The following is a 13577-nucleotide window of genomic DNA, read 5'->3' on the forward strand; positions in this document are numbered from 1 at the left end:
ACTTACCTGGTGTCATAACTATACAAAATAATCCTTTTACAATCCAATTAATCCATTAAACTAAGTAATAATTCATTAAACTAAGTAATTTTGAAACATCATAAAACAAGTATGAAGACACCTTTTAAGAGTGACTAAAGTATTTTATTCTTTAATTATTTAACAACATATAGTGATACGGCATTACTTTCAATTTAATTTTGAAATATGCTTAGAAGCGTGTTTTAAAAATTATTTAGTTTTATGGAATTATAGTCTTATATAGAGGTTCTGCTCTTTAGTCATGGCACCTGGTAAATCCAACTAATGAATATATACACTTGTTGGCCAAGTTTGAGACCTTAAATGTCAATTCTAAGACTTAGAGGTAGTAGGCTATCCTTTTAACGAGCCACATTTATTCTAACATAGCCTATTAGGTCTTCATAGGGCCTATCCTTATCACAGCTTCCCCTTTTTCAGCCTCGGGGTCATTCTTGTTTTGGCTTGTATCAAAAACTATATATTTGAGCTCCACTGTGAAGGCCCTCCTACTACTTAACTGGCTAGATTCGCTAGCGAGACAGAGCACGCTCACTTTTCCGGAATCTCACTCTGCATTTGGGTTTGTCAATATGGATTAATAAGCGTAGAAATTGACCATGGTCCGATTTATCCTCTTTCTAGGTATATGTTATTATGTCATTACAGACGATTTTCATTCATTACCAAAGCATGATCAAAAAGATTGTTGACATTTGATACTACTTTCGGTTTGTTTATATCATGTCAGAAAGAGGCTATTAGATCAGCTGTAAAGGTGAAGGTCGTATAAATAAGCTTTGTGACAAAACTGGTTGCTTTCCACTATAGCAGCAGTTCGCAGTAGAATTTCGCTGTGCTAGATTACGATTAATTTCCGTTTTAAAGTTTATTTATCGTTGATAATGTTTGAAGAGCCTCCACCAATCGAATTTATCTGATAGTTATTTTTCATTTCAAGGATATGAGGTAAGAAATGGATACAATCATCGATAAAAATTCTGCATTTCTGTGTCTGTGGAACTGTCATCGACTGTAAAAAAAAAGGACAAAGATTTTGCACTTGCTGTCTTGTTCTTTCCTGTGACTTGTTTTCAACAGAGTACCTTTCATTTTATGGTGCACAATATTTTTTGAAAGAACTGCACAGCTGTATTTATTTCATTGATTATTTCTAATGATGTGGTAGGCAGGATTCATCTCCACATACTAACAACATAGGCTACACAGCTGGAAAATCAATGTCAAACCTTGAATAATAATAAATGAAATTCTACTCTATACTGACTGGACTGTAATCAGCTGACATGCCTAACTTTTCCTTTATTTATGAAAATACAACATGACCTCAGTGAGCTCTGAATTATTTATTTTTTGTCTTTTAGTTTATATAAGCTTAATGAAGTTTTCAATTATGTCATTTATCTTAAAATATTATTTTCTTTGGCTCATTATAAATGTAAGGTTTGATCATTTTTCCAAATAATAATTTATTTAAGGCATTGACAAATTTATTCTCATTTAGTAGCCCAGTGTTGGAGTTGATATTTTCTACTCAAATTAAAATTACCATAATTGGCAAAGTGATTATGATACATTCAATAATTTATGCTTATAGGCGGCATATAGGATAAGGAAACTGTAAGGATTGCTTTATTCTTGTCTATTTCACATCTTTTTAAAAATTTGTCCTCAGTTAGTAAGGCATTCTGGTATAATTGTCAACACCAGTATACTGAGGCATTCAAATAAAGATGTTCAAGCTTACATCATTAATAGGTTGATGATATAATATGAACAAAACAGGCTAATGTAGATCATTCGTTGAAGTGTTATATTTTGTGAATAGGTATAATTTGCTTTGTCTTATAAGGAAAGGTCATTTTAGAGGTTGGTTTTGTCTTGAATATATGCAAATAAGCTTAGTCTTCAGAAGTAGGTACCAGTACTAGAAATATCTCATACTAGGTATTAAGCTTACTTTTCCTATTTCTATAGACACCCGTCCCTTTGATATAGCTGAAATTTCTCTTTAAACTGTGTATTGGATAATTTCAATACCTATAGTAACCATTACTATTACTGTGTTAACTTTAAACTGCATATTCATCTCTTTTAAATAGACCTTTAAAGTTGAAAGTCAGCAGTCCTAGTCCATGTTAGATTAGATATGGGCCAGTATACAGTAGAAAGAATTTATCTTACTAGGTCATTATTTGTTCTAGTTTTCTTGCCTTGGTGTCAGTGAACTCTGTATTAAGGTTAAATTGCTTACAGAAGCTTGAGAAGTAAAATATTGGTGGCTCTTCTATTTTTCCTTCTGTATTAATGAGCCTATATGGTGCAGAAAATAAGGACGTAAAACTCCATTCTTTATTGAATTTTTCCTAAAGAATAATTTTGAATACACAAATAAAGAATCCTATAATAAGCTTACCGTATATAAAATTATAAAATTTAACATATAATATGACATCACAGAGTTCATAGGTAAATGGACGATAGAGTGGAGTATTTAATGATCATTGAATAATTATGTAATACATTAAAGATGAAATTAAAAAAGGCGGGGGTGGTATCTTTCTATTTCTCTAACCAACATCCTGATAACATAAATTATTAAGAGAAAAAAAGTACGATTAAAGGGAGTAAGGGAAGGAATTAACAGCACTCATTAGCCTGTGAAAAAAATATGTATATAAAAGCTTCTGGTAAAATCTATAGTTACAGATTTTAGACAACTGTGGACTAAATTTTTGATAAATATATCAGAGGTTTATAAGTTATTGAATAAATTATACATTGGAGGAATCCATGAAAAAGGAGTTGTTGAGTAAAACATGAAAGGAAATAAATTGAGTTTTTTATGTGTTGAGTAAAGGAATGGACAGATCAAACAAGAGGTTTTGGTACAGGGTTATTTTTTTAATGTCAGCATTGTTATAATTCTTTAAAGACTACAGATCATGCCTCTTCATATTCTTCTTCCTCTTATTTGGTGAAACAGTGATATTTGGAACTCTATAATCAGCAAGGATGATACAGAAGCTACCATTATCACTTTGTTGAATACAATATACTGTTAGATTTGACTTTTGCTGTAGCACAAGTTACTTGATATAATTTATATTTCAATTTTGGTGGGGTCATTTTTTGAATAAAAATACTTGAACTTAATTTATTTTTCTGAAGAAGGTTTTTTTATTTTGTAATACAGCTACAAATGGTGGTTAGTTCTGCTTCATGTCTCCTTGATAAGAAAATTTTATAATAAAAAGAACTTTTTTAGTTTGCTACACAATTTATTGTTATTTATGTAGTCAACAAAGCCATAAAGGTAGCCAAGAGTGACCTATTTATATGATGCATTGCTTTATTGATTACAATTTGGTAGCCTAAAGCCCTATTAACAGGTGAACAGACATACTTGATGTAAGCTTTCTAATTTACTTTATAAAGTTATTATCCAGGGGATTTGTACAAATTTATAATAGTCTACCATGTAGCATGAAATTGAAATATGTGCAAGTTGAATTGAATTTAAAAGTGAACATTTTTTTTTAGGATATAAGCTTACTCATGCATAGTATTCATTTCATTTTAGTTCATGATTATAACTACTCTTATGGTGCATTATTTAGATCTCTTGAATTTTCCCCAAAACAAAAACTACAACGTGCAATTGAAGCCTTTGACAAAATGTCTCGTACTATTTCTAAGCAGAGTATACCATCACGTGGTCGAAGTAGGGTAGACAGTGGAAGTGAGGATTCTGTTACGTCACATAAAGCTGAACGTAGAGATGAAGAGTTTGAATTGGAAGTCCTAAGTCATTCTCAGATTCATCTACCAACTTACCTTAACAAACAAAACATTTTTTGTATGATATAAGCTTACTCATGCATAGTATTCATTTCATTTGAGTTCATGATTATAACTACTCTTAACTTAATTGTAAGATTAAGAATAACTTACAAAAAGCATCCTATTCAAGTCCATCTACTGGCAAAGTCAGTGACTACATCCATTGAAATGATAATGTTTTGGTATTATCTTGAATTTTTGAACTAAGTTATCATATTAACAATCTAGATTTTTTTTTAAAAAAAAGAATAAGAATGTGATCTTTTTATGTTTTTCAGGAGATATAAATCTGGCAACAGCTATATGGCAGACCTACAAAATCAACGGAAATTAAGGAGCTCAGTATTAAAATCTGCCACTCCAAGCCTTTTACATCTTTATAGACCAATGACTAAAAGTTGTTTATCCATTATATTTTCATATAGTACTGCTGAATTTTATAGTTCAGATTCATTAATTGATAAACATAGTGATCATAATAAACATATTGATTATAGTGATAAAACTAGTCAGTGTGATAGAAAATGGCAGAAACAAAGTCTGCAGTGCGCCAGCGCCTTACCAGTACTTCTGGTGAATCAGAGAGTTCAGAATCCTCTTCTGACTCAACTATAACTTTACCACCTGCCCCTGACGGAGGGTATGGATGGGTAATTGTTTTAGCCTCCTTCTTGATAAGTTTAATCTGTGATGGGTGTGCATTTTCATTCGGTGTTCTTTATACTGAGCTCCTTGATTATTTTGGAGACAGCAAGAGTAAGACAGCATGGGTTGGTTCATTGTTCATGAGTATCCCAATGATACTGGGACCATTAGGAAGTGCTCTGAGTTCAAAGTATGGCTGCCGAGCTGTTACAATTGCTGGAGGGCTTGTGTCTGCTACAGGATTTGTTCTGAGCTCATTCGCTACATCCATAAACATGTTGTGTGTGACTTTTGGATTGATTGCTGGATCAGGTATGTCTGTTTGTTATGTGACATCCATGATAATGGTTGCATATTATTTTAAAAAGAAAAGAGCGTTAACAACAGGTTTGGCTGTATGTGGTTCAGGTATTGGTACATTCATATTTGCTCCTTTAACAGAATATTTAATACAAGAGTATGGTTGGAGAGGAACATTGTTAATATTAGGTGGTATTGTTTTAAATCTCAGTATTTCTGGGGCATTATTTAGACCTCTTGAATTTTCCCCAGAACAAAAACTACAACGTGCAATTGAAGCCTTTGACAAAATGTCTCGTACTATTTCTAAGCAGAGTATACCATCACGTGGTCGAAGTAGGGTAGACAGTGGAAGTGAGGATTCTGTTGCGTCACATAAAGCTGAACGTAGAGATGAAGAGTTTGAATTGGAAGTCCTAAGTCATTCTCAGATTCATCTACCAACTTACCTTAACAAACAAACAGCAGATATTCCAGTCGAACTTATTAATGAGATAAGAAAGAATGGATCTAATTTAGAGCAGACATTACACAGATATTTTCGTAGTTTAAGTCAGCCTGATTCTGAGGGAGTAGATCACAAGGAGAAAGAATCTAAAGTTATGACTATTACTACTAATGATGAGATAGAACTGAAACCAGTGAACAATGAAACTAATAATGGTCATCTTTTAAATGGAATGGGTGAACCAGCAAATGAAATGGAGCCCTTGACTCCACATGTAAATGGTGACCTCAAGACTGAGTCGAAAAATGTCTGGCAACAAAAAAAGAAAGTTCCAAAGGCAAGCATTCATCGTGTGTCTTCTTATCTACCCTTGTTAAGAAATGATCTGTATTATCGTGGAAATTTAATGAATATTCAAGGTAATCAAATGAAATCCAGTAGTTGTCCAGAACTATATAAGTATTCTGAAGATGATGAAGATGATGATGACAATGATATATTCCAAAAATATCCTGTTTTAAAGATCTTTAAAATATCCAAACCTTTGAAGAGGTTTTTTGCAAATATGTTTGATCTGGGGATCCTAAGCAACAAATTATTCCTGTTGTTTGCCTTCTCTAACTTCCTGTTATATTTATGGTATGATGTTCCGTATGTTTTTCTGGCAGATAATGCTATAGAACTTGGTATATCAGAAGAGAGAGCTTCATTCCTGTTGTCTATAATTGGTATAGTGAATACAATTGGTCAGATATTATATGGTGCTTTTGGTGATAGATGTGGAAATCTCAGTCTACTGTATGGATTGTCCTGTGTGTTTGCTGGCTTAACAATGGTATTTGTGCCTTTCACTGGGTCCTATGCTGTCCTGGGAACACTAGGAGCTGGATTTGGGTTCTTTATAAGTGCCAATTACACCTTACAAACCATCATGTTAGTTCAATATTTAAGTTTAGAGAAGTTAGCCAATGCCTATGGTTTGATGTTATTAACACAAGGAATAGCCAATCTGGTTGGACCACCAATTGCAGGTAATTTACTTTTCTTCATATAATTTTTTGGATATAACAATACCAGATTCCAAGAAACATTTTCTTTGTCTAAGAATTTTATCTGAGTACAATACTGATTAAGTGTAAGGATACAGTACACTTGATGTAATAGATAAGAAATATCAGGTTACTACAATAGCAGTTTATGTCAAGATAAAGTACATAAACCTGTTTGAAAATCAATATAAACTTCCCTTCATATGTGTATTCAATTTACAGAAGGTAAATTCAAATAAATTATTAAGATAACTGTGCAGTGACCTTGATGTGTTATCACTTAGTATATAACTTAACTTACTTAATAATAGCTTTTAAATTCTATTAAATTTAATGAACAAATTGCTCTTGAGGGTTGGGTTTAAGATCTATTGAAAGGCAATGAAACAATGATACAATCAATTTGTAATTTGTAATCATTTTTCATTGAAATATACTGGATTGTCATGGCATCTTCTTTTTCTCGTTATTATTTAACCTGGAAATATTTTGAACTCTTTACCATCAAATATATAAAAGCCATTCTACATCTTTGGTACAAACGTATATAACTAGCTACATTGCAGAATTAATCTATCAGAGCAAAAGTCAACTACTGTTGCATGTTAAAGTCTGCAAATCATATCATGACCAAATTCTTTATGAGTAAGAAAAAAGCAATCTTTTGTAGAACAGTATCAACCTTTTTGCAATTTGTACACAAAATTATGAATCTCTAGACTATTTCAGATAGACTATTTAGTACTACCCTGTAGAAGTGATATGAATATTATAGTGTACAAAAGTTGACATTAAAATGTGTATAATATGTCGGCCTATAAATAATGTAAATAAAGTAGTGTCCAAAATAAATTATTTTCAAAATTGTTTTTTACTAAGTGAATTGTCTAATATGAAAACATGCCAATTCGTATTGCACATCCCAAACACAGCATAGTCGATAACAATACCGGGAACATGTGATCACTTCCGGGAAAAAACGTAAATTTCGTGAAAGTGACATTTCCCTCTCTAGCATGTTCTGCACGTGCATAAAAACTGTATAAAACGGCTGATCAGACACGTTGATATCACAGCAACAAAAAGAACACAAGATATGCCACGTTTGACAGCCATCGAGAGAGAGAGCCGTTGGAATGGTCCAACAAGGACCGACACACGTCGACGTTTGCCAGAAGATTGGGCTGCGCACGCATCACTATCACCAGGTTGATGCAGCGGTTACGTCAGACAGGTCAGACGTCAGACAGGCCCAGGAGTGGAAGACCACGAGTAACCACGCCCCGTGAAGATCGTTACATCCGGGTATTACACCTGAGGAACCGCACCGTAACAGCGACGTCCACGGCGGCTACAGCACTGGGACACAGGATCAGTCGACAGACCGTCTACAGGAGACTACGGCAGTATGGTATCCGGCCACGTCATCCCTACCGCGGACCGCTCCTGACGCCTCGACACCAGAACAACAGACTGATCTGGGCCAGGCGAGTTCGACGTTGGCAACGGCGGGACTGGGCACATGTTATGTTCTCTGATGAGAGCAGATTCCTCATCTTCAAAAACGATGGACGGCAGCTTGTATACCGACGATTTGGTGAACGTTTGGCGCCTAACTGTATCCAACAGGTCCGGCCGTTTGGAGGTGGAGGGTTAATGGTTTGGGGTGGCATATGTGGTGACGTCAAAACGAGGCTTGTAGTAATTCGTGGAAACCTGAATGCACAGCGTTATATTGATGACATCCTACGGCCTGTTGTGGTGCCCTTTATTCAGCAACAGCCTCGTGGACTCTTTTTCCAACATGACAATGCAAGGCCACACACAGCAAGATTGACACAGAACTTCCTTGCCAACGCCAAGGTACAGGTTTTGCCATGGCCCGCATGTTCACCGGACATGAATCCCATCGAGCACTTATGGGACCACCTCGATCGGCAAATCCGACATCGCCGTGTGCCTCCAGTCAACGTCCAAGACTTGGAACGATGTCTCCTCGAGGAATGGCAACGCATCACTCCCAACGTCATCAGACGTTTGACGGCATCAGTCCGTAGGCGTGTTCTGGCATGTAATGATGCTCACGGTTGACATACCCGCTACTGACTTGACTTTGTGACGTGTGGTGTGACATTTCCCGTTGTTTCTGTGATCAGTGCTCTAACGAAATGTTTTTTTCGACCCCACCCATCTTTAAAGGCTTGTCATATTGGTTGTACAGATTTTATTGAAATGAAATTTTTGTACAGATGTTGTGAAAGGATTTCTCAAAAGCATAACACCAATCCTAAACTTCTGCATTGTTTAGTTTTTCTTTTATGTCGTTGCAAACAGGTGGTATCGTTTCTTTTGGACACTAGTTTAATAATAAATATTAATATCTAGAGTTATAATGTTATATTGATGATATCAGCTATATATTTAATATTGTGGAATAAGTCATTTTAAAAATAAGAGTTGTGATTCAATGAATTGCGCATATCATTCTTCCTCCCCGATCAGACCTTTTTCATTTCACATGAATATGTGGTCGTATATTGTCGTTGCCCCTGTCCGTCAACATTTCTTGTGAGCACTATAGAGACTACAATTTTGATCTGATTTTGATAAAACTTGGTGTGATGCTTAAGATTGATAAGATCTCGGTCAAGTTCGAATTTGAGATATTTTTGATGAACAGTTTTTGAGATATTGACTTTATTAAAACGCTTCGAAATTTGTTAAAAATAGTTCGTGAGCAGGATTGAAGCTACAGTTTTCAACCGATTCTGATGAAACCTGGTGTGATCATTGGAATTGATAAGATCTCGTACAAGTTCTAACTTGACGCATTTTCGATGAACTGTTTTTGAGTTATTGCCCTTGACTTTGTAAAAACGCGTCGAAATTTGTTAAAAATAGTTTGTGAGCGGGAATGAAGCTACAGTTTTCAACCAATTCTGATGAAACTTGGTGTGATCATTGGAATTGATAAGATCTCGAACGAGGTTTAACTTGACGCATTTTCGATGAATGGTTTTTGAGTTATTGCCCTTGACTTTGTTAAAACGCTTCGAAATTTGTTAAAAATAGTTCTTGAGCAGGATTGAAGCTACAGTTTTCAACTGATTCTGATGAAACTTGGTGTGATCATTAGAATTGATAAGATCTTGGACAAGTTCTAATTGACGCATTTTCGATGAAAGGTTTTTGAGTTATTGCCCTTGACTTTGTTAAAACGCTTCGAAATTTGTTAAAAATAGTTCTTGAGCAGGATTGAAGCTACAGTTTTCAACTGATTCTGATGAAACTTGGTGTGATCATTGGAATTGATAAGATCTCGGACAAGTTCTAACTTGACGCATTTTCGATGAACTGTTTTTGAGTTATTGCCCTTGACTTTGTTAAAACGTGTTGAAATTTGTTAAAAATAGTTTGTGAGCAGGATTGAAGCTTTGTAAAAACGCGTCAAAATTTGTTTGTGAGCACAATAGAAGCTACAGTTTTCAACCGATTCTGATGAAACTTGGTGTTATCATTGAAATTGATAAGATCTCGGACAAGTTCTAACTTGACGCATTTTCGATGAAATGTTTTTGAGTTTATGCCATTAACTTATGAAAAACGCGTCAAAATTTGTTTGTGAGCACAATAGAAGCTACAGTTTTCAACCGATTCTGATGAAACTTCATGTGATCATTGGAATTCATAAGATCTTGGACGAGTTCTAACTTGACGCATTTTCGATGAAAGGTTTTTGAGTTATTGCCCTTGACTTTGTAAAAACGCGTCGAAATTTGTTAAAAATAGTTCATGAGCAGGATTGAAGCTACAGTTTTCAACCGATTCTGATGAAACTTGGTGTGATCATTGGAATTGATAAGATCTCGGACAAGTTGTAACTTGCCGCATTTTCGATGAACGGTTTTTGAGTTATTGCCCTTGACTTTGTTAAAACGTGTCGAAATTTGTTAAAAATAGTTCGTGAGCGGGATTAAAGCTACAGTTTTCATCCGATTCTGATGAAACTTGGCATAATCATTGGAATTCATAAGATCTCGGACAAGTTCTAATTTGACTCATTTTCGATGAACAGTTTTTGAGTTACTGCCCTTGATTCTGTTAAAACGCGACGACATTTGTTAAAAATAGTTCGTGAGCAGGATTGAAGCTACAGTTTTCAACCGATTCTGATGAAACTTGCTGTGATCATTGGAAGTGATAAGATCCCGGACAAGTTCTGACTTGGCGCATTTTCGATGAAAGGTTTTTGAGTTATTGTCCTTGACTTCGTTAGAATGCATCGAAATTTGTTAAAAACAGGTCGTGAGCAGGATTGAAGCTACAGTTTTCTTCCGATTCTGATGAAACTTGGCATAATCATTGGAATTGATAAGATATCGGACAAGTTCTAACTTGACACATTTGCGATGAATGGTTTTTGAGTTATTGCCCTTGACTTTGTTAAAACGCTTCGAAATTTATTAAAACTAGTTCGTGAGCAGGATTGAAGCTACAGTTCTCAACCAATTCTGATGAAACTTGGTGTGATCATTGGAATTGATAAGATCTCGGAGAAATTCTAACTTGACGCATTTTCGATGAATGGTTTTTGAGCTGTTGCCCTTGACTATGTTAAAACCCGTCGAAAGTTGGTTTTTTTTTTATTAGAGCTGTGTGATTTAATTGTTTGTTGTATTTGGGTTATTGATATTGATTTTAAAAAATTTTGTGGAATTATTCAGCGTAAATAACTGGCATATATATATATATATGTAATTGAATTCAAATTAATAAAAATATCTTCAATATGAGAAAATTCGTATTTTAGTCACTAAAGACTGTTTTATTATTTCTGACAGCTGCCAGTGGGCGTATGTTACCTTGCATCGCAAGCTATCTTTCATTTAAAGCATGCTCCTTCTTTAGTCTTTAATATTCTGTGGTTGTCAACCTTTATGTAGTGAGATCTCTGAAACTCAAACATGTGAAACATATATATTTAAACACATGAGCTAGTGTCCTTGACTTTGATATTGAAAATCAATATATAAACTTTGTCTCAAGTCAGAGAAATTTAAATTTTTTATACTTTCATTCTTATTTTATTGTTTATCAATAGATCTGCTGATCATTAATTTTTTTAAATAGGATATTATATACTGTGAATAATAATAGAGATTTAGCAGTACTAGTGTAAAAAATTTTACAAAATATAATCTTTGTAACTATTTGATCGCTGTGTTTTAAATTTCTATTGATTGAGGATATCACCTGTTAAAAGCTATAGATTAGTATCATGATAACAATACTTTTGAATTAAATAAAAGTTTTATTCTAGGTTTTTAATCAGACATCAGTTATTCCAATATAACTAAGTTTTAGAGGACGTCAGTAATTGATGCTGTCCGTGTCTGAGATACACTTAGAAAACCTCTTACAATCCTTTATCTAATAAAAGTGAATAATTGGTTTATAATTTCAGGTGCTCTGTATGATGTAACTGGTAGTTATGATATCACATTTTATGCGGCTGGTGTTTTTATAATTATAGCTGGTTTGATGTTATTTATCCAGCCCTTATATACCTGTTTATTCTCCTGTAATGTCAAACATCTATACACAAATAAACAACTGCAGGATCCAACGTTGGAGGACCTTAAAGATATTCAAATAAATATAGATCCTGCTCCACTTATTGTTATGGAAATGGAAACTGTCATTTAAGTTTATTGAAATCAGTATTTTTAAGTAACACACATGTTGACTGTCAACCACAAGTATATATGTTGAGAGTAGATAATTCGAAAATATATCAAATTTGCAGATGCGGAGGACAGTAATATTTTGAGTAATAATTAATTGCAAAATACGCAAAACCGTTAACTACATACACTGTCAACATTGTATTCTTACATTTTCTATTTTTCTGTAAAAGTCTCATGGTTTTGAATCATCATAGTTGGATATTATATGTTCAATTTAATCAACATGAAATCAGTTTATTTGATATATTACATTCAAAGAAATTTTGTTTGCTTGCTTACAATGATGGTATAATTTGTACAATAAAAACACAGTAGGTGATAGTGCTGGAGGATGGTTTACAGTTTTGATTGAACTATGTTTCATTTTTGAAGGTTTATTTTGTTGTTATATTTTGTGTGTTTGTAATAACACCAGATATCATGTCTTACACAGGTTACTGAATAATTTACAAAATAAATCAAACAGAACAAATAGTTGTGGGATAAAATTAGACATCCGTATTAAAAGAAGATGGCACTTACAAGGGAAAGTTCAATTTAAAGTTCAGTTTGATACTATATAGCAACTTTTTCCTTCCTCTTATTTGACCTACTTAACTTAGATACTATACTAGATATTATTGATAATATAATCCTATATTGTTGACAATGTAGTAGGATTTCATGTTATTAGTTGATTTATCTGACATAATCTTGAAGAAAATCATAAATGATCTATAATATGTCTTTTCAAAAAGCGCAAGACAAAATCAGGAGGAAAACCTAAGCGATGTCAGATTGCGGGGAATAAATAAAACATGCAAAAAAGGTCATTAAATTATTAACCCATTGTTTAGTTAGATATCTTAAAATCAAATATCAAATTTTTGTAGGAAATTTTTCTTTGAGCCATAAGTTAGAAAAGCTAATATTAATTTCTGTTTTAATAGAAGATATCTTTTTAGATTATATTTTATACTATGTAATAAAAATATAAAAAATGAAACAGAAGCCATTATTATCTTATATTAAGTTATATTATACTTTTAATGAATATTCTTCTGTGATACAAGATTTCCAGTCCCTAAGTAATCTTATAAAAACAGATAATGGTCAGAACTTTGGTTAAAACTTGTCAAGTCTTCAGAATACTATTGTGTAGCAACTGATAATTAATACATGTTATGAATTAATTATTAACAATATTACATAATATATCATTTTATTATACGCCCACATCTCTCTATGTGGACGTATATTGTCGGCACCCCTGTCCGTCTGTCGGTCGGTCCGTCAGTCCGTCAGTCAACATTTGCTTGTAAACGCTCTAAAAACTAGATTTTTTGATGGAATCAAATGAAATTCAGTATGTGTATACATATTCATAAAACGAAGATCAATTTCAAATTTGAGCTATTTTCGACCGTTAAAAGCAGAGTTATTGCCCTTGCCCCAAAATCTGAATATGCTATACTCTCTTAGTTTTCAACCGAATTTGATGAAACTTAAAATGGATGTTTCGTT

General features: G+C 33.6%; 1 protein-coding gene across 1 annotated transcript; it reads left to right on the plus strand.

The window, feature by feature from the left end:
• Nucleotides 1–4409: 4409 nt before the first annotated feature.
• Nucleotides 4410–12033, plus strand: LOTGIDRAFT_111770 (hypothetical protein; the record flags this gene model as incomplete). Its single annotated transcript, XM_009049813.1, has 3 exons — nt 4410–5471; nt 5616–6309; nt 11792–12033. 3 exons carry the CDS (start codon nt 4410–4412, stop codon nt 12031–12033), a joined length of 1998 nt encoding a protein of 665 aa, XP_009048061.1.
• Nucleotides 12034–13577: the final 1544 nt, after the last annotated feature.

This window comes from Lottia gigantea, assembly GCF_000327385.1.
Source record: "Lottia gigantea unplaced genomic scaffold LOTGIsca_14, whole genome shotgun sequence".
NCBI classification, from domain to species: Eukaryota; Metazoa; Mollusca; class Gastropoda; family Lottiidae; genus Lottia; species Lottia gigantea.